A 20,309-nucleotide genomic window follows, 5' to 3' on the forward strand; every position below is an offset into this window, starting at 1 on the left:
GAACTCCCCATGTCAGTAGGTGTCCAATATGCTAATGAAGAAGAGTGAAGAAAGAGCTCCAGAAAGAATGAGGAGACTGAGCCAAAGTGGAAACAAGGCCCAATTGTGGATGTGTCTGCTGGCGTGAAACTCTGATGCTATGAAGAACAATATTGCATGGGAACCTGGAATGTTAGGTCCATAAATTAAGGTGAATTGTAGTGGTCAAACAGGAGATAACAAGAGTAAACATCGACATTTTAGGAATCAATGAACTAAAATGAATTGGAATGGGTGAATTTAATTCAACTGATCACTATACCTACTACTGTGGGCAAGGATCCCTTAGAAGAAATGAAGTATCCCTCACAATCAAGAGACTGAAATGCAGTACATGGGTACAATCTCAAAAACAACAGAATGGTCTCTGTTCGTTTCAAAGGCAAACCATTCAATATCACAGTAATCCAAGCCTATACCCCAACCAATAACGCTGAAGAAGCTGAAGTTTAACGGTTCTGTGAAGACCTACAAGACCTTCTAGAATGAACACCAAAAGAAGATATGTCCTTTTCATCTTTGGAGACTAGAATGCAAAAGTAGGAAGTTAAAAGATACCTGGAATAACAGGCAAGTTTGCCCTTGGAGTACAGAATGAAGCAGGGCAAAGGCTAACAGAGTTCTACTAAGAGAATGCACTGGTCATAGCAAACACCCTCTTCCAATAACACAAGAGATTACTCTACACATGGACATCACCAGATCAATACCAAAATCAGATTGATTATATTCTTTGCAGCAGAAGATGGAGAAGCTCTATATAGTCAGCAAAAACAAGACCGAGAGCTGACTGTGACTCAGATCATGAACTCCATATTGCCAAATTCAGACTTAAATTGAGGAAAGTAAGGAAAACCACTAGGCCATTCAGCTATGACCTAAATCAAATCCCTTATGATTATAATGTGGAAGTGAAAAATAGATTAAAGGGATTAGATCTGACAGACAAATTGCCTGAAGAACTATGGACTAAGGTTCGTAACATTGTACAGGAGGCAATGATCAAAACCATCACCAAGAAAAAGAAATAAAAAAAGGCAAAATGGTTGTCTGAGGAGGCCTTATGAATAGCTGTGAATAGAAGCAATGGACAAAAAGAAAGATATATCCATCTGAGTACAGAGTTTCAAAGAATAGCAAGAAGAGATAAGAAAACCTTCCTCAGCATCAGTGCAACGATATAGAAGAAAAACAACAGAATGGGAAAGACTAGAGATCACTTCAAGAAAATTAGAGATACCAAGGGAACATTTCATGCAAAGATGGGCACAATAAAGGACAGAAATGGTACGGACCTAACAGAAGCAGAAGATATTAAGAAGAGGTGGCAAGAATACACAGAAGAACTATACAGAAAAGATCTTAATGACTCAACCAGAAAGTGAAGAACTAAAGAGTCTCTTGATGAAAGTGAAAGAGGAGAGTGAAAAAGTTGGCTTAAAGCTCAACATTCAGAAAACTAAGATCATGGCATCCAGTCCCATCACTTCATGGGAAATAGATGGGGAAACAGTGTCAGACTTTATTTTTAGGGGTTCCAAAATCACTGCAGATGGTGATTGCAGCCATGAAATTAAAAGATGCTGACTCCTTGGAAGGAAAGTTATGATCAACCTAGACAGCATATTCAAAAGCAGAGACATTACTTTGCCAACAAAGATCTGTCTAGTCAAAGCTATGGCTTTTCCAGTGGTCATGTATGGATGTGAGAGTTGGACTATAAAGAAAGCTGAGCACAGAAGAATTGATGCTTTTGAGCTGCGGTGTTGGAAAAGACTCTTGAGAGTCCCTTGGACTGCAAGGAGATCCAAGCAGTCCATCCTAAAGCAGATCAGTCCTGGGTGTTCATTGCAAGGACTGATGCTGAAGCTAAAACTCCAATACTTTGGCCACCTGATGTAAAGAGCTGACTCATTTGAAAAGACCCTGATGCTGGTAAAGATTGAGGGCAGGAGGAGAAGGGGATGACGGAGGATGACATGGTTGTATGGCATCACTGATTCAATGGACCTGGGTTTGGGTGGACTCAGGGAGTTGGTGATGGACAGGGAGGCCTGACGTGATGCGGTTCATGGGGTCGCAAAGAGTCATACACGACTGAGTGACTGAACGGAACCACAATGATGTAATCACTCACCTATAGCCAGGCTTCCTAGAATGCAAATTCAAGGGGGCCTTAGGAAATATCAGTAGGAACAAAGCTAGTGGAGGTGATGGAATTCCAGCTGAGCTATTTCAAATTCTAAAAGATATGCTGTGAAAATATTGCACTCAAGATAGTAGCAAATTTGGTAAATTCAGCAGTGACCCCAGAAAAAAAAGGTCAGTTTTCATTCCAATCCCAAAGAAAGGCAATGCCAAAGCCCTCACAATGAAGACCCAGTACAGCCAATAATAAAATAATAAATAAATAAAACTAAAATGCTTATGAAAGGATTAAAAATAAAATGTAATAATTGAAAAAAAAAAGTGTGTGTGTGTAAAATGTAAAACTCAAGCATAACTTGTAGTTACCAAATTAGAATTCAGATCTATAAAAACTTTTCAGAGAGTGGTCTTATTGACACTTTTAGAATTGTTGGCATGTGGTAATATTAAATATATAAGACTTTTAGTCAGTTTTATTATTGTTCTAAATATTCCACAGTCAATGCACTCCCTTACTGATTGGCCTAGAATCATGGGGTAGTTAAGGCAACTGATAATATTTAATACTTGTAAGAAGACAGTGAAAGCTAAATTGGTAAACAGGTAAAGATTATGAAGGCAAAGTTATTTTCATTTTGTATTACTCTTTATTGTTTTAATGACATTTATATTAAAGTGTATTCTTAGTAAAAATTTTACTGCCCATAACCCTTTATGCTTTTGGGTGACCCATTAAACTGGCTTTTTTAATAGAAATATATAGTTTAAAAAAGAACATACTATAAAGCAGCATTTGATGCTTTTAATTTTAGTCAGCTAGAAAATGAATAAGTTTTGAAACAGGAGAGTTTGAAATGGTAGGTTATAAAAATTTAGACTCATAAATTATATATAATTTACTGTCTAATATACATATGACTTCATTTAGTATTTGCTGTAGTAACAGGCATCCGAATCACTGGCAAAACAAAGCAGTAAATTCGTAGCATGGTATATCAATTCTATGGTTTTTCCTGTGGTCATGTATGGATGTGAGAGTTGGACTGTGAAGAAGGCTGAGCGCTGAAGAATTGATGCTTTTGAACTGTGGTGTTGGAGAAGACTCTTGAGAGTCTCTTGGACTGCAAGGACATCCAACCAGTCCATTCTGAAAGAGATCAGCCCTGGGATTTCTTTGGAAGGAATGATGCTAAAGCTGAAACTCCAGTACTTTGGCCACCGCATGCGAAGAGTTGACTCACTGGAAAAGACTCTGATGCTGGGAGGGATTGGGGGCAGGAGGAGAAGGGGACGACAGAGGATGAGATGGCTGGATGGCATCACTGACTCGATGGACGTGAGTCTGGGTGAATTCCGGGAGTTGGTGATGAACAGGGAGGCCTGGTGTGCTGCAATTCATGGGGTTGCAAAGAGTCAGACAGGACTGAGCGAATGATCTGATCTGATCTGATATCAATTCTAATTAGGACAAGTAAATATCACTTTTCATTTTTAGCACCAACTAACATTTTTATTTGTAAATTATCTTCAACTTATTTAAAAATACCTTGAATGAATTTCATGTCTGACTCTTTGCGACCCCGTGGACTGTAGACTACCAGGCTTCTCCGTCCATGGGATTCTCCAGGCAAGAATACTGGAGTGGGTACCATTTCCTTCTCCAGGGGATCTTCCCGACCCAGGGATTGAAACTGGGTCTCCCGCATTGGAGGCAGACGCTTTAACCTCTGAGCCACAGGGAATCCCCATATGCACCAAATATACTCTGTTTAATTCTGATACATGGGGGACACTTTTCAGCCACAGTGTACAAACCATTTATAAGGTTTCTCAAACCAGTTACAAGATTAATAATAATTTACAAAGAAATCTGTCCTCACAAGACACAAGGCTACACTGCACCATCAATGTTTATATGATATATTTCTCTGATTTATATCTTCCCTGGTGGATCAGATGGTAAAAGCCTACAATGCAGGGGACCCAGGTTTGATCCCTGAGTCAGGAAGATCCCCTGGAGAAGGAAATGGCAATCCACTCCAGTACTCTTGCCGGGAAGACCCTATGGACGGAGAAGCCTGGTAGTCTACAATCCATGGGGGTCACAAAGAGTCGGACATGACTGAGCGACTTCACTTTCTTTTCTTTTCTCTGATTCATTTTAGGCACAAGAAGGTAACATTTACAGTGTTCCTCAACTTCATATTAAAATTACATTCTTCAACATGACCTTCACTAAACAGCTTTAAAAATTCAAAACTTTTAAGTGAGAAAAATATTTCTTTGCTCTATATCATTAAATAATTAAGTTAAACTTAAGATTAATATGCAATTATTTTAATGTTTTTATTATTATAATTGATTCTGATTAAGTATTCTCACTTTCAGCCATATGTTTAGACTTTTGGTCTAAATATATACTTATGCATTAAATACCTTAATTGCAAATTTATGAAATTCCCAGATCTTTGAGCTGAATGGGAGGGGTATTTCTAATATTAAAAAGTTCAATATATTCCACAATATAAATCAACATAATTCATATATAACCAAATATTATATTTAAAACAAACTCAGTTTTTACTCTGATGGATGTTCTTTCCATGCCTTCAGTTAATTAATATCCTGCCCAATCAGCATGTTGAAAAATTCTCAGTGAAGTTTATGTCACACCATTTCATTTCCTACTCTAATTATTCACAGTAGCCCTCAGCAGTCATCTTGTCCAGGTTATTGGGTTTTGTGATTGATTTTATTCTCAGATGTGACATTATGTTAACTAGAATCTGATAGAGAATTATGATAGTCAAAAAACAGTAAATCTGTAACTGCTATCATTAAATGGTTGTGATGAAGGGGTTGAATTCCATAAGACTTCACTGATATTCATTTTTCCTTATTACAGACTAAGTGTATATGTTCCTCCCACCCCCCACCAAACTCATATGTTGCAGTCCTCACCACTAATGTGATGGTATTTGGAGGTGGGGACTTTGAGAAGTTACTAAGCTTAGGTTAGGTCATAAGGGTGAGTCCCTCATGATGGGATCAGTGCTCTTACAAAAGAGGAAGTATCACAAGAGATCTCTGCCCTTCCCCTCCCCACCCTACCCTTGCTCTCTATGCATGTACCAAGGAAAGACTTGTGAAGACATAAGCTAGGAAGGAAATCCCAAACACTGAACTAATAAATGTCTGTTGTTTAAGCCACTCAGTTTATGATATTTTGTTACGGCAGCTTGAGCAGACTAAGACATTTCGAACCACAAAAGTCACAGGATGAAAACCACTAAACTCTACCCCAATTTTTCTTTTTTTTTTTTCTGTTCTCTAAAGATAACTTCTTTTATTATTTTGTTCTATATCATTTTTTTTAACTTTATTTTTAAACTTTACAGTATTGTATTGGTTTTGCCAAATATCTAAATGAATCCGCCACAGGTATACATGTGTTCCCCATCCTGAACCCTCCTCCCTCCTCCCTCCCCATACCATCCCTCTGGGTCGTCCCAGTGCACCAGCCCCAAGCATCCAGTATCGTGCATCGAACCTGGACTGGCAAGTGATTCCATATATGATATTATACGTATTTCAAGATATGTTTGTAAAATATCAATTTGTCATTAAAATGAAGGCTCAAAGTTCATAATAGAAATTGAATACTCATATTACCTAAAGATAATTATTGTATGTTCTTTGTACCTACATTATATCATCTTATCATATAATTTAAAATTCCCACCACTTAATTTGACAACAATATAGCCATGTAAATATACATAATATATATTAAACCTACATAAATGCTTATAATTTACCAAATTTACCTTTGGTGAATAGTCAGGGTTTTTTTTTTCTATGTTTAATATTATGGTATTATTTGACAATTGAAATATATTCATGCCAGAAAAAATAAAAAAGCTACGTTTAGTTACATAGGCAATGAGTTTATGTACTAGTATCCTGATATTTAATTTCACTACATTTGTTCACTCTTCCCTTCAAGTAAAGAAAGGTAAGCTTGCAGAAAGATGATTTGAAATTCCTCCTTTGCTCTATTCATCTCCTAATCTAAAGTAAAGTTTACCAAACCTGGTACATGTCCTGGGGCTTCATGAAATGTGGCAGCCACTGAACTCTTCAGTTCAGTTCAGTTGCTCAGTTGTGTCTGACTCTTTGCGACCCCATGAATTGCAGCACGCCAGGCCTCCCTGTCCATCACCAACTCCCGGAATTCACCCAGACTCACGTCCATCGAGTCAGTGATACCATCCAGCCATCTCATCCTCTGTTGTCCCCTTCTCCTCCTGCCCCCAATCCCTCCCAGCATCAGAGTCTTTTCCCATGAGTCAACTCTTTGCATGAGGTGGCCAAAGTACTGGAGTTTCAGCTTTAGCATCATTCCTTCCAAAGAAATCCCAGGGCTGATCTCCTTCAGAATGGACTGGTTGGATGTTCTTGCAGTCCAAGGGACTCTCAAGAGTCTTCTCCAAAACCACAGTTCAAAGCCATCAATTCTTCGGCGCTCAGCTTTCTTCACAGTCCAACTCTCACATCCATACATGACCACTGGAAAAACCATCTTGGTGAGAGGTAAATTATAGAGGGGAAGAGTACATAATACAAGCCCAATGCTCTTATAAGAAGAAACAAAAGTTACATACCATTTCTCTGTCTCCTCAACTCTGTGTACATACACTCAACAAAAATCATGTGAGCACACAGCCTACACGAGGAAAGAATTAAGATTTTTTTAAATGAGGAAACTGTATAAGAGTTGACTCCATCAGGAAGGGAAAATATTAGGGTAATGGGTATCCAGAAGGAGAAATGATTAGAGAGTTTAAAGAAGTACTAGCTGAGAACTTTCTAAACCTAGAGAAGGAACTGAAAGTATTAATGCAAGCCCATAAAGTTAAGAGAGCACCTAATTACCTCAATACAAAAAGACCTTCACCAGGATACACTATATTTAAATTGTCAGCAGTCAGTAACAAAGAAAAATAAATTAAAGGCAGTCAGGGAATAAAGGAAAAAGGTTTCTTACAAAAGTATCCACATTAGTCTGTCAGCAGACTTCCCAGCAATAATTCTACAAGCCAGGAAGGGGTGAAATGACATACTCAAAATATTGAAAGATAAAAACTGTCAGCCAAGAATATTCAGAAAAGTTATCATTCAGATATAAAAGAGAATTAAAGGCCTTCCCAGACAATAGCTGTGGGAGTTCACCACTAAACCCGTTTTACATCTGCTTAGAGGAGCTCTTCGACCACAAACAAAAAGGCAAAATGCACACACAACTTTGAGTAAGGTAATAGAGTCAGAAAACTGCAACTTTCATCAGAGTAGGTTTTTAAGTACTAAAAGGTTATAAGGGGGAAAATCAGCTACTTCAATTTGGTAATAAACTCACAACATTAAAAGAAGGATAATTTGAGATAACACAAACACAAAAGAGGAAGAGGAAAAGGACGGAATCCATACAGGCAAAGTAAGTAAGATGCTATTAGAAGGAAAAGGACGGTTTTATCTCTGAGATATTTTATACAAACCTCATGGTAACCAGAAAACAAATTTAGGGCAGAGACATGAAACAAAATATACAAAATGGAGAAAAACATCATAGAAAATCAAACTAGAAGGTCATACAGAAAAACATAAGAAAACAAACAATAGAGATATAGAACAACCAGAAAAAATAAAATAAAATAAATGGCAGTACTAAGTCCTCAATAATCACCCTAGATGAACATAGACTGAACTCAAAACAGAGTGGCTAAATAGACTTAAAAATGAGAGCCAAATATATGCTGCCTCCAGAAGACATCTCACCTCCAATAACAAACAGGCTCAAAGTGAAAATCAAAGATGATACTCCAAGTAATTGCCAGTCAAAAGAAAGCAATAAAGCTATACTCAGATAAAACAGACCTCAAGACAAAAAGGGTAATGAAAGAAAAAAATGGACAATACCTAATCATAAAGGGGACAATTCATCAAGAAGATGTAACAAATAATATATATACACTCTATATATGAGCATCAAAATATGTGTAAGAATTACACATAGACCTTTTAAAGAGCAATTTATAGCAACACAATAGTACGAGGGGACTTTAGACACCTCAGCCACCTCAATGGATAGGTCATCCAATCAACAAGAAAACAGCCTTAAATGTCAGACTAAATGAGTCTGATAGATTTAAACAGAACATTCCATCTAAATTCAGCAGAATACACATTCTTCAACTACATACGGAATCTTCAAGGATAAGACTACATGTTGAGACACAGGTTAACAAATTTAATATTGAAATCCAGCATCTTTTCTAATTACTATGAAACTAAAAATCAATTATAAGAAAAAGTCTGGAAAAGTCATAAATAAAAGAAGACTAAAAAATATGCTACAGAACAACTATTGGGTCAATGAAGCAATCAAGGAAAAATAAAAATACCTGAAGACAAATGAAAATGAAACACAGCATGCCAAAATCTATGAGATGCAGCAAAAATGCTAATAAGAGAGAAGTTCATAGCAATATAGGTCTACATCAAGAAACAAGAAAAATCTCTAATCTAAACAAGAAAAGTAACTAAAGGAACTAGACAAGAACAAATAAAGCCCCAAATGTGTGGAAGGAAGGAAATAAAGATCAGAGTGAAAATGAATGACATAGAGACTAAAAAGACAATACAAAAGATTCAAACTAAGAGCTGGTTATTTGAAAAAAATTACAAATGTAGCTAGAGCCATTGAGAAAGCAAGCAAAAAAACACTGGTAAATGCAATCAGAAAAGAGGAGAAACTTTAAGATATCTCAGAAATGTAAGAGGCTATCTAGAATAAGTGAACACATTCTTAGAATCATATAACCAGGACTGAATCATAAATAACCAGGACTGAATCATAAAGAAATGGAAATATATAGACTGATCACTAGTACAGAAGTTGAAACTGTAATCAAAACCTCCTAAAAAAACAAAAACCCAGGGCTATACAACTTCACAGCTGAATTCTATCAAACATTAAAAGATTTAATACATATCCATCTCAAACACTTCCCCACAAAAAAAAAAAAAAAAACTTTGAAAAGGAATTCAATCTAACTCATGTTACCAAATGATATTAATATCAGACAGACACATAAAAATTATAGACCAATATCTCCAATGAACATAGATGTAAAAGTCCTCAACAAAATATTAGCAACCCAAAAACACTAATACATTAGAAGGATCACATGACATGATGAAGTAGGATTTATTTCAGAGATGCAGTTTAACTTCCACTAAAGAAAAACTAAACTTAAATGATACACTACATTTAGAAAATGCTAAAAGCCATATTATCTCAGTAGATGCAGAAAAGCATTTGACAAAATTTCAATATACATTTATGATAAAAATCTTTCAACAGATTATAGAAGGAACATATTTCAACACAATAAAAGGCATACATGACAAGTCCACAGCTAATATTATACTCAATGGTGAAAAACTGAAGCTATTTTTCTAAAATCCAGAATCACCCAAGTATGACCATTCTCACTAATTCTTATTCAACATATTATTGAATTTAGTCAGAGCAATTAGGAAAGAAAAAAATAACACATCCAAACAAGAAGTGAAGAAGTGAAATTGCCACTTTATAGGTGATATGATTTTTCTTTTCAGAAAACCCTAAAGATTCCACACACACACACACACACAGGAATAATAAATGCAATGACATTGCAGGGAACAAGAGCAAAAATCCTTTGTACTTGTGTATGTTAACAATGAGTCAACAGAGGACAGACATTATACATAGGAATAATACACCAAAGATATTAAAAGAAATTCAAGACAACTGTAAAGATATTCTGAGGTCATGAATTGGAAAAGCTAACATCACTTCTTGGCCTTTTGACTAAGATCAAGTGCAGCATGGGGGCTTCCCATATGATACAGTGGTAAAGAACCCACCTGCCAATGTAGGAGACTCAGAAGACACAAGTTTGACCTCCACCTCAGGTCAGGAAGACCCCCACCACCACCCTGGGTCAGGAAGATCGCCCCCTCACCACCACCCCAGGTCAGGAAGACCCCTTGGAGGAGGAAATGTTAATCCACTCCAGTGTTTTGTCCACTCCATGGACAGAGGAGTCTGGTGGGCTACAGTCCATGAGGTCTCAAAGAGTTGGACATGACTGAGCAACTCAGCACAACACTGCTTTAGATTTTTATGGACATTTAAACAATCTACAGATTCAAACTGCAATATAGATTGCAATCTATCAAAATCCAAAAGACATTTCACAGAAATGAAATAAAAATTCTAAAATTTGCATGGAACCAAAGACGACCCCAAATAGCCAAAGTAATCTCAAGAAAAAAGAACAAAGCTGAAGTTATCCAACTCCCTGATTTCAAACTAATGCAAAGCCATAGTAATCAAAATAGCATGGTACTGACAGGAAAAAAAAAAGTCATAGATCAAAGGAACAGAATTGAGAGCCCAGAATTAAACCTGTTTGTGTATGATCACCCAGAGAAGGCAATGGCACCCCACCCCAGTACTCTTGCCTGGCAAATCCCAGGGGCGGAGGAGCCCGGTAGGCTGCAGACCATAGGGTCACTAAGAGTCTGACACAACTGAGCGACTTCACTTTCACTTTTTACTTTCATGCATTGGAGAAGGAAATGGCAATCCACTCCAGTGTTCTTGCCTGGAGAATCCCAGGGACGGGGGAGCCTGGTGGGCTGCCGTCTATGGGGTCTCACAGAGTCAGACACGACTGAAGCGACTTAGCAGCAGCAGCAGCAGCAGTGTATGGTCACAATTTATGACAAAGAGCAGAGAACATACAATGGACAAAGGATAGTCTCTTCAACAAATTTTACTAGCAAAAACACACACAAAAAACTAGAACCACTACCTTACACCACATAAAACTCACAATGGATTAAACAACTGAATGTAAGACCTGAAACAATAAACTCTAGAAGAAAACATAAGCAAAACACTGACATTAGTTCTAGCAATATCTTTCCCTTGCCTAAGACGACATATCAAGAAATAAGAAAAATCAGCAAATTGCACTACAAACTAAAAATCTTCGCATAATGAAACCATCATCAAAATGAAAGACAAGTTACTGAATGGAAGAAGTTTACAAATCGTATAACCAATAAGGGGTTAGCATACAACTCAATATCAACAAACAATCCAATTAAAAATAATTGATAGAGAAGCTGAATAGACATTTATCTAAAGAAGACATACAAATGGCCAGTAGGCACATAAAAAGTTCAGTATCATTGTTTACTAAGGAAATGCAAATCAAACCCCAGTAAGTTGTTATGTCATAACTGTTAGAATGGTTATTATCAAAAAGGCAAGAAATAACACTGTAGACAGGATGTGGAGAAATGGGGATCTTTCTAAACTGTTAGTGAAAATGTTAAGTTGGTGCAGCCACTATGGAAAATAGCATGGTGATTCCACAAAAAAAAAAATAACTACCAGGCTCCAGTTATCCCACCTGAAAGCAGCTTTTCTGCCCCTTTCCTGCTTGTACATTTTTGTTTCCCTCTAACCTTAAAAGAATAAAATTACAGGAATGAGATTACTAGGCAATTTATCTTAATTTCTGCATTCACACTATGCCTTGTCTAACCTGTTGATTCTTTTCTTAGATAAAAAGAATGAAAAACAAAGCAGATAAAAAAATCATGAACTCTCTACCATGGGCTCAGGATACAATTCTACTTTTTCCCCAGATAGCTCGCTTTTCTGATTATAGCACCTTTCCTTTCTACTGACACTTGCCACTCAGATTATCAGCTTTCAAGCTGTGAGCAAACAAACCTGAGTTTGGTAATACCACTTCTGGGTATTTATCCCAAGAATATGAAAACACTAATTCAAAAATATAAATTTCCTCTTATGTTCACAATAGCCAAGATATGAAAACAGACTAAGTATTCATCAATGAATGGAAAAGATATGGCATATGTACACAACGGACTATCACTCGGCCATTTTTTATGAAATCTTGCCATGTATAGAATGGATAGACCTTGAGAGTATTATGCTAAGTAAAAAAAAAAAAATCAGAGAACACAAATAGTATATGATTTCATACATGTGGAATATCAAAAAACTAAGAAACAAAGTTAAAACACACACACACACACAAACCCTAACACACCAAACGGAGAAGGAAATGGCAACCCACTCCAATGTTCTTGCCTAGAAAATCCTGTGGACGGAGGATCCTGGTAGGCTGGTGTCTATAGGTTGCACAGAGTCGGACATGACTGAAGTGACTTAACATGCATGCGTGCATTGGAGAAGCAAATGACAACCCACTCCGGTGTTTTTGCCTGGGGAATCCCAGGGACAGGGGAGCCCGGTGGGCTGCCGTCTATGGGGTCTCACAGAGTCGGAAACAACTGAAGCTACTTAGCAGTAGCAGCAACACACCAAACGAAAACATATATAGATATAGAAAACAGAGTGTTGGTTACCAGAGGTGAAGAAGCTGTTGGAAAGGGAAAAATGGATACAGAGAATCAACTGTGACAGACGGAAACTAAATTTTTGGTGGGGAGGACACTGCAGTCTATACAGAAACAGAAACTAATGTTGTCCACATGCAACATGTAAACTATTATGTACCATTGTTACCTCAATAAAAAAGTAAATTTAGAAAGTAATATAAAAACATTTATTTTGCCCCAGGCTCTTTAGTTAGGGCTTATAACTTCTTTAAACTCCTGAAAATATCCAAGTGTGACTAAATAATTATAGACAATATAAATAATAAAATTTTATTAAGTTGAATATAAATTCCTTATTGGTATAATTACATATAATTTGATTTGTAGTGTATATATAGGTAAACTGCTTATGATAATAGCAGTGGTTAAGAAATTAGAAAAGCATAATAAACAAAGCTAAACTAAATTGTTACAGATTGTGACTACTATAACAGGGTATAGGAAACTGGTTTCTAAAATGTTTTGAAATTTATACTTTACCTATTTAAATTTGAAAAGTTAAATTCAATGTCTACTTTGTCAAAATGTCACAAGTTACTTATCAGAATTAGAAATACTAGGACCTGGCATTCAATGGATTCAAGTGGCTTATATTACTTTGATGTGACTGCCACCTTGTCCATGCTCCAAGTCCAGTTCTATTGATGATTTTTGTTTCTTCTTCCTTAAATTCCTAAATCATCTAAACACTTTTTTATTTAGGCAGGTTTTCTTAATGAAACAAACAATTTTCAAAAGTTAACATTGCCCTCTGATGAACTAGTTAAGATGACTATGTAAACTGCATGGCACAAAATTAAAATGGTACCTTGACAGGTACCTAAGAAAATTTAGAAGCTAAGTCAATTTTTAGTAATTCAAGTTTTTTTTTTTTTTTTTTTTAAAGCAACACCTGTGTCTCATTTTACTAGATCAACCAACAGAGGACATTTTTGGAAGGAGGGGTACTAAATTATCTTAATTCTAGCTATGTGACAAGGGCTCGGGAGGTAATCATTTTCCTTCTCATTTCATTCAACACATAAAGATCTGATTTCTTGTATATTTCTTTCTTTTCAATGTAGGCAGGGAAAAATGGACACTTCTTTCTCCATTCATTATCCAAAACAAGCATTCTCTGACAAAGCGCAAACATTTTCTGCTGTGTTAAAAATCATAGTTCTCTGCATCCATTCATAAATGTCTATATATGTTTTTCTTCAACGCAAATCTTGATTACATAATATATACTTACAAGGTTATATATAGCAATGTTTTGTGTAATAAAGTTTATATTATAAACAAAAGTATCAAAGGTTATTCCCAGTAATGTAAGATATTCTTCTTTTGTCTGTAATGGTTTTACTATTTTAAGTACTGGTTAATGCATTTTCTGCAGTGATAATAATACGCTCATAGGACAGATGATCAGTATTAAACTGTCATGAAACCACAATCTAAAGGTCAAGTGTCAGTAAAATTGTCGTCAGTTGTCAAGGGTCAATAAAATAGGCTCTAAATTTGTCTGCTATCTCACTAATATGTTCTCAGAAAAGTTCTCAGAAGCGTGATGGTCTAGAAAATTGTTTTGTCATTTAATTGTATTTAATAATTACATAATACATCACTGTTAAAGTCGTCAAATCTTAAATCATCATAAAGAACATCATTGACTGGAATTTGTTTTCTCGATCTTGGATAAGAAGTCAGGGCCTCTTATTGTATGTCTTTATTTTACTGGTATTCTTAAGAACTCTTTTTTTTTTTTTTTTTTAAGTTCTCATTACTTTCTCATTTTTGTTTTGGAGAATTCTTTATTTCTATCCAGATTAAATGTGTTATATTACAAAATACTATTCGTATACATAATATCATATTTGTTGACAGCACATACTTTAAAAAATAATGCCCACTGCTATTCTTGTTACCTACCAAATGTGCGTTCATGTTATAAAACTATGATTTAATACATTTGTGATGTCACATCTTAAAAAAAAACAAACCAGAAAACATGAACTACAATATCATGTTTGTGTATAGCTTTTAGATAATTGGGGATTTATATGTCTTTATTAACAAAGTCTCATTAGGTTAACAGATTTTTGGTACCCTTAAGTAAAATTGGCTTTTGTCTGCAAAATTACTCAGTACTTTACTTCATATTACATGACTGTGTCTCTAGGTACGGCAGTATGGACTTAAGTCTTGCACTTTACAAAATAAAACGTGGCCTTAGTCTTCACAATTTTTGATAGGTACAATTGAAATACCTAATTCTGGGTCAGTAATCTATTTCTGGAATAATATAAAGTTCAATACATACTATCAAACATTCTCTTTTCAGAGCATCAAATCTTCATTACTGTAGGATTATAAAATTTATAATCAAATTGAATCATTAACAGTTTATAAGTCACTAACAATTTTAGTGTTAATAAATAAGTTAAACTGTTTAGAGCAAATAGCCTTGCAAGGAAAATACACCCATGGGACAACTATTGTTCACACTTACCAGTTCTTCCTGAAGTTGGGAAATTAGTTCATCCTTCTCTTTCAGCTGCAGCTTCAGCATTGAGCATTCATCTTTCATTATATCCTGTAAAAACATCAAACAGACAGAATAATAGATTTAGCCCTTTCCCTTCACTCTTGATAAGAAAGGTCAGTTGCACGCAGTGGGAGGTAACTGCATATGCCTAATAAAACAAAGTTCTTCTACAATCTGATGTTTTCCATAATATACTGTTTCAAAACAAACTAATGTATGAAAAGATATTATGCTATATATGATATATATGCACATTTTTCTGATAGATAACAAAATGGACAAAGGGAAATCGGACTAAGACAGAAATCAGGGATTCATCCTAAATTCTGTTCTCCTATTCTTGTGCATACATAATCAGTGGGATAAAAGTAATTATACTTCAAAAGAGATACTTTATCCTTTTTTTCTGTTATGATTAAATATTCATTCTCAAATGAATGGCTGTATTATGGCCTTTATCTTTAATGATAGCTCTGTAACATTTTTCCCTTTCATTAGAGCTCTGTCTTTGAGTATTTAACCTTGTCACTCTGCATGAACCCTCAGTCACAGCCTCCATGTATACAGTACACCCACATCTGTGACCTCTATTATTCTATGCTGGAAACTTACTTATAAATACTTAATCTAAACCTATCTTCCAGACTTCAGCCCACAAATATAATTATTTACTGAGCATACACTCAACATCCTATAGACATTCCAACTAAAATTTCATGGTCTTCCTATTTCAAAAATTATTTCCATGTATTCCTCCTGTTATCATATTTCTAAAAATAGCCAGAAAAGCATCCCATACTCTCAGCTCATACACAATCTCACCCCAGTCTGGTACCCAATTCTTTGATCTCAATCTTCTGGGTATTTCTTGGACTCATTCCTTTCTATTTCTCATGGATTTACTCTAGGTATCCATTGCTTCATATCTGACTTACTGTAGTAAGTCTCTGAACTGGTTCTATGTCTATCACCTTTCTCATCTGCAAGAGAAATTTTCCTAAATGGGAATTAATTACATCATTTCTTAATGTAACAGCTAATCATTTCTTTCAGAGGTGGGGGGGGGGGAGTCAAAACTCTTTAGCACAACATATGGTGCCTTTCATTCTCAACTACTTGCATATTTCTGGAATGGTATGTTTTCACTTCCAACTTTCTTATAACCTGCGCTCATTCCTACAGAATAAAGCTGCAGAACATGGTTTCTTTGATGTCTTCTTGCTTTACACATGTGTATCTCTGGGCTGCAACGCTTCTATTGCCCACAATTTCTCATGATATAGGAGGCATTCCAAACATTATTCCTTACTCTGGGTGGGAGCTTTTCCTTGTCATTTTATTTCCCTTCAGCATGAAGTCATGTTTCCCAGTGTCTAAATCACCCATCATTTCATACAACACTAAATACTTCAAGGGTTGTTTGCTTGTTTCCCTAACCCACTTGAGCAGATCTTTATCTGAGTTGACAAGAAAGAACACAGCTAATGAATTAGAGAAAACAGTATTTGTTTATTCTAGTTCTTATGGTGCTAATTTCTACTTTTAGTCTAAGCAATACAGAATATATGATTCAAATTTACTAATACCTCTTTTCATTTTCAGACAGCCAGTTGACTGGGAAATGCTAATTATCTCTGTCACTTTTATTTCATAGCCGCCCTGTTTCTTCCCTTAATCATGAGCTTTCATAGAACTTATACTCATCATTTTAATATTTATTTTCACAGGGTCTAAATGTTACATGTTACAATGTTAATGGTAAAAAGGCATAGCTTGCTCGATAATGCAAAGAAAAAGATTGCAGGCTTAAAGATAGGTAATAAAATCATGTCTCTTAGAATCAGAGGTATCTAAGGGCAAATTCTGGGTACTTCACTAAGCTCTCTTTGTGGCTTCCTGCTCATTAATTAACTTCTTTGAGTTCCATGGACATTATGGTAGAGATTGATAATAAGAGATCTATTGATAATAGGAGATCTCCTATTATCATAAACTCTGACAAAAACTCTACTGCTTAGTACTTACATTCCCATATTTCCAGTCTTGCCTAATACCTCACTTAAGAAAAACTAATCCCCTTCATAAATAAAATAATATCACCTTTTCTCTAGGAAATAAATATTTAGGTAGAGTTAAGGGCTGTTGTTTTTTTTTAGGAACCAAATATTGAGGTAGGGTTAAGCATTGTTGTTGTTTAAATGCTAAGTCATATTCAACTCTTCTGCAACCCATGACTGTAGCCTACCAGGCTCCTCTGCCCATGGGATTTCTCAGGCAAGAACACTGGAGTGGGTTACCATTTCCTTCTCCAGGGAATCTTTCCCACCCAGAGATTGAACCTGTGTCTCTTGCATTGGCAGATTTGTTACCATTGAGCCAACAGGGAAACCCTAAAAGTACCAAAGGTTTACTGAAGGGTTTAAAAGATATATTAAAGAATAAAGCTATGTGATAAGAAAAGAAGAATCAGAATTGGGAAAGGGGAACAGTGGACCATGAGTCATACCTGACAAATCCTCCACCAGCTAAACCAGGAGCTCCAACTCCAAGACTGCCTATGAGAGGAATGCCCTGTGGAAGGAAAGTGGGTGGGTTCACCTCCCACTCTGCGTTCAGTCATTGGGTGGGAGCTGCCACATGAGCTAGATCTCAGCTGCTGCTGGTAATCTATTGTCTCACACCACACAGTGCTGAGCTTGACTTCAGCTGGAGGCAGTTAGCTAACTACAGAAGTTGCAGCTGGGTAGTGAGTCCTTTATTGAAAGAGAATCTGAGCCTTAGCCTGAATCTACTGTTTCTTAGCTGAATGTTATACAATATTTTTGTGTATTAATTGATATTTTGTCAGTGAATTCATTTAAAATGAAGGTTTACCTATATTGTGGCTAATAGAAATTGTAAACAAAATTATTTTCCAAAAACAAGCTGCCTTTACACAATTATCTGATTTGTTTCCCCCCAGCTCTGGAACGTTTTTTCAAGAAGTTCTTAATCTCACAGCTTTAAATCAGGTAGGTGTTAATATATCATTTGCACTTACTTAAGGAATAATGTATATTAAAACATAAATTTAATTTATCATATGATATCAGAAGCCAAAGACATTATAAAGGTCTTTTCTTTATCAATGACTTTGCAAATGAATCTTGGCCACCTACAGTTCTGTTTTTGGTTGTTATATGTACTTTTGGCAAAATTCATAGGCGTATCTGTCTAACACACAAGATGAAACCTTTAAACAATAGTTACTTAAATGAAAGCTACTCTCAGATGAATCAGTATTCCCCCAATATTCTCATTATCTGTGCCAATTCTGGGACATGTTTGATAGAATGCTCTATTTAGTTAGAAATTCTCTTGGTGTGTACAATTAACTAGATTTTAATATTCTTGGTTTTTTAAAATACTGCTATTAACATCCATTAATACAGGCTAATGTAACCAATTAACCTTACATTAAATTAAAGGCATATTACTTATGAAAATATATAATTGAATAATTATGGCATCCTTTGTTTCTCACTCAAATATAACTGATTCTAGGACTAAAATCAATTCTAGATTTCCTAATCCATAATTATTCATAAATATGGAACTTATGGTGGATTAAAGGGGTTACAAATCCTTTGCTACTATTCCAAATGAAAGATGGAATCTAATGTTCTCTTCTTGGATATGGGTTGGTCTTATGGCCTTGCTTGACCAGGTGAATACAATGGAAGTAATTCTGTCTGATTCTCAGGACAAGATCAGATTTCAGTTCCCAGGATGGTCTCTTAGAATGTACCTCTCAAGTTCCTCCCCTGTAGAAGGAACACAGCAGTCATGCTAAAAAGTCCAAACTACATTTCATTTTCTTTGACAGCCTCTTAAGGACACACCCAGGATCAGCGGCATCAACTTTCGATCCTGAGAACGAGTCATCTACATACTTAGCCTAGTGAAGTCTTTAGATGACCAAAGCTCTGACCAGTATCTCATCATAACTGCCAGAGCTAAATCATTCCCAAATTCCTGACTTGTAAAATTGTGAACAAAATAAAAGTATAGTTTTAAGCCATTAAGTTTGGGGATGATTTGTTATAGAGATCATCAGAACATATGGACAAATTAAATGATTACAATTAGAATTAGTGTGAATTATGACTCATAGGTATATAAAATATATACAGCTAATTAAAAATATTTTTTGATTTAAAGTATGATTTTTGTGATTAAAGTTATATTTATTGTAACTTTCAAATTTATTTCATGTGTAATATAAATATATTCTCAGTATTTAACATACAGGAGAATTAAAAATACAGATGTAATAATTTCTTAAAAATTCTTATTTTACTTTTATTTTCTAAATTTGGAAAATTAAAGCCAGACACATGAATATTTGGTTAATTTGCCCCAAATTCATTTAGCTGACTTCACTCCCATATATTCCTATCATTTATTTTTGCCTGAATTAGAATCACCTCATTGTTTGAAACATGTATGAATAGAAATCAAGTTCCAAGAAATTAAAGGCAAGCAGATACTGTAAATCATCTCAAAAATTATCTTATGCTGAAATTAGAAATGCAGATTAAAAAATTAATTTCTAACTCATGAATCTTCACATAATTCTTCAGGTAAAATTATAAACATAATTCTTGGCTAATATTTACAAAAACATGTCAAAATTGGTACTGAGTCATCATGACTCTATTTATAGACTTGTGGTCCTTTCTCTGGAGGGCTTTATTTTATGACTTACAAGCTGTTCCCTCATTCTGGTAAGTGAAAAGGTCAAAAGATCAAAAAATAAAGGAAACGGACAATTCTATCAGAGTAAACAAGGACAGATTATTATGAACAAGTGAAAACAGAGAAAAAAGAAATAGGAATATGGTAGGAGAAGACAGAAGGACAGAGATCAGAAAACACAAAATATACAATAATTGACAGTGTATTTTGCAGTTCTACTGAAACACCTGACTTCATGTAATCGTTATGCTAACAAAGCAGCATGTTACCTGCAACAACTGGGTAGCTAGTGAAATAAACCAGTGCA

The 20,309-nt window shown here is 35.5% G+C and overlaps 1 protein-coding gene across 3 annotated transcripts in view; it reads right to left on the reverse strand.

Annotated features, from left to right (window-relative positions):
• The window catches only part of CCSER1 (coiled-coil serine rich protein 1), a 1,488,482-nt gene that overhangs the window by 764,829 nt on the left and 703,344 nt on the right, over positions 1–20,309 (reverse strand). For all 3 annotated transcript variants that reach the window (XM_005207807.5, XM_005207808.5, NM_001076437.1), the window contains 1 exon segment: positions 15,230–15,313. In XM_005207807.5, coding sequence (XP_005207864.1) covers positions 15,230–15,313 — 84 coding nt within the window.

Source organism: Bos taurus, chromosome 6 (genome assembly GCF_002263795.3).
Source record: "Bos taurus isolate L1 Dominette 01449 registration number 42190680 breed Hereford chromosome 6, ARS-UCD2.0, whole genome shotgun sequence".
Classification (NCBI taxonomy): domain Eukaryota; kingdom Metazoa; phylum Chordata; class Mammalia; order Artiodactyla; family Bovidae; genus Bos; species Bos taurus.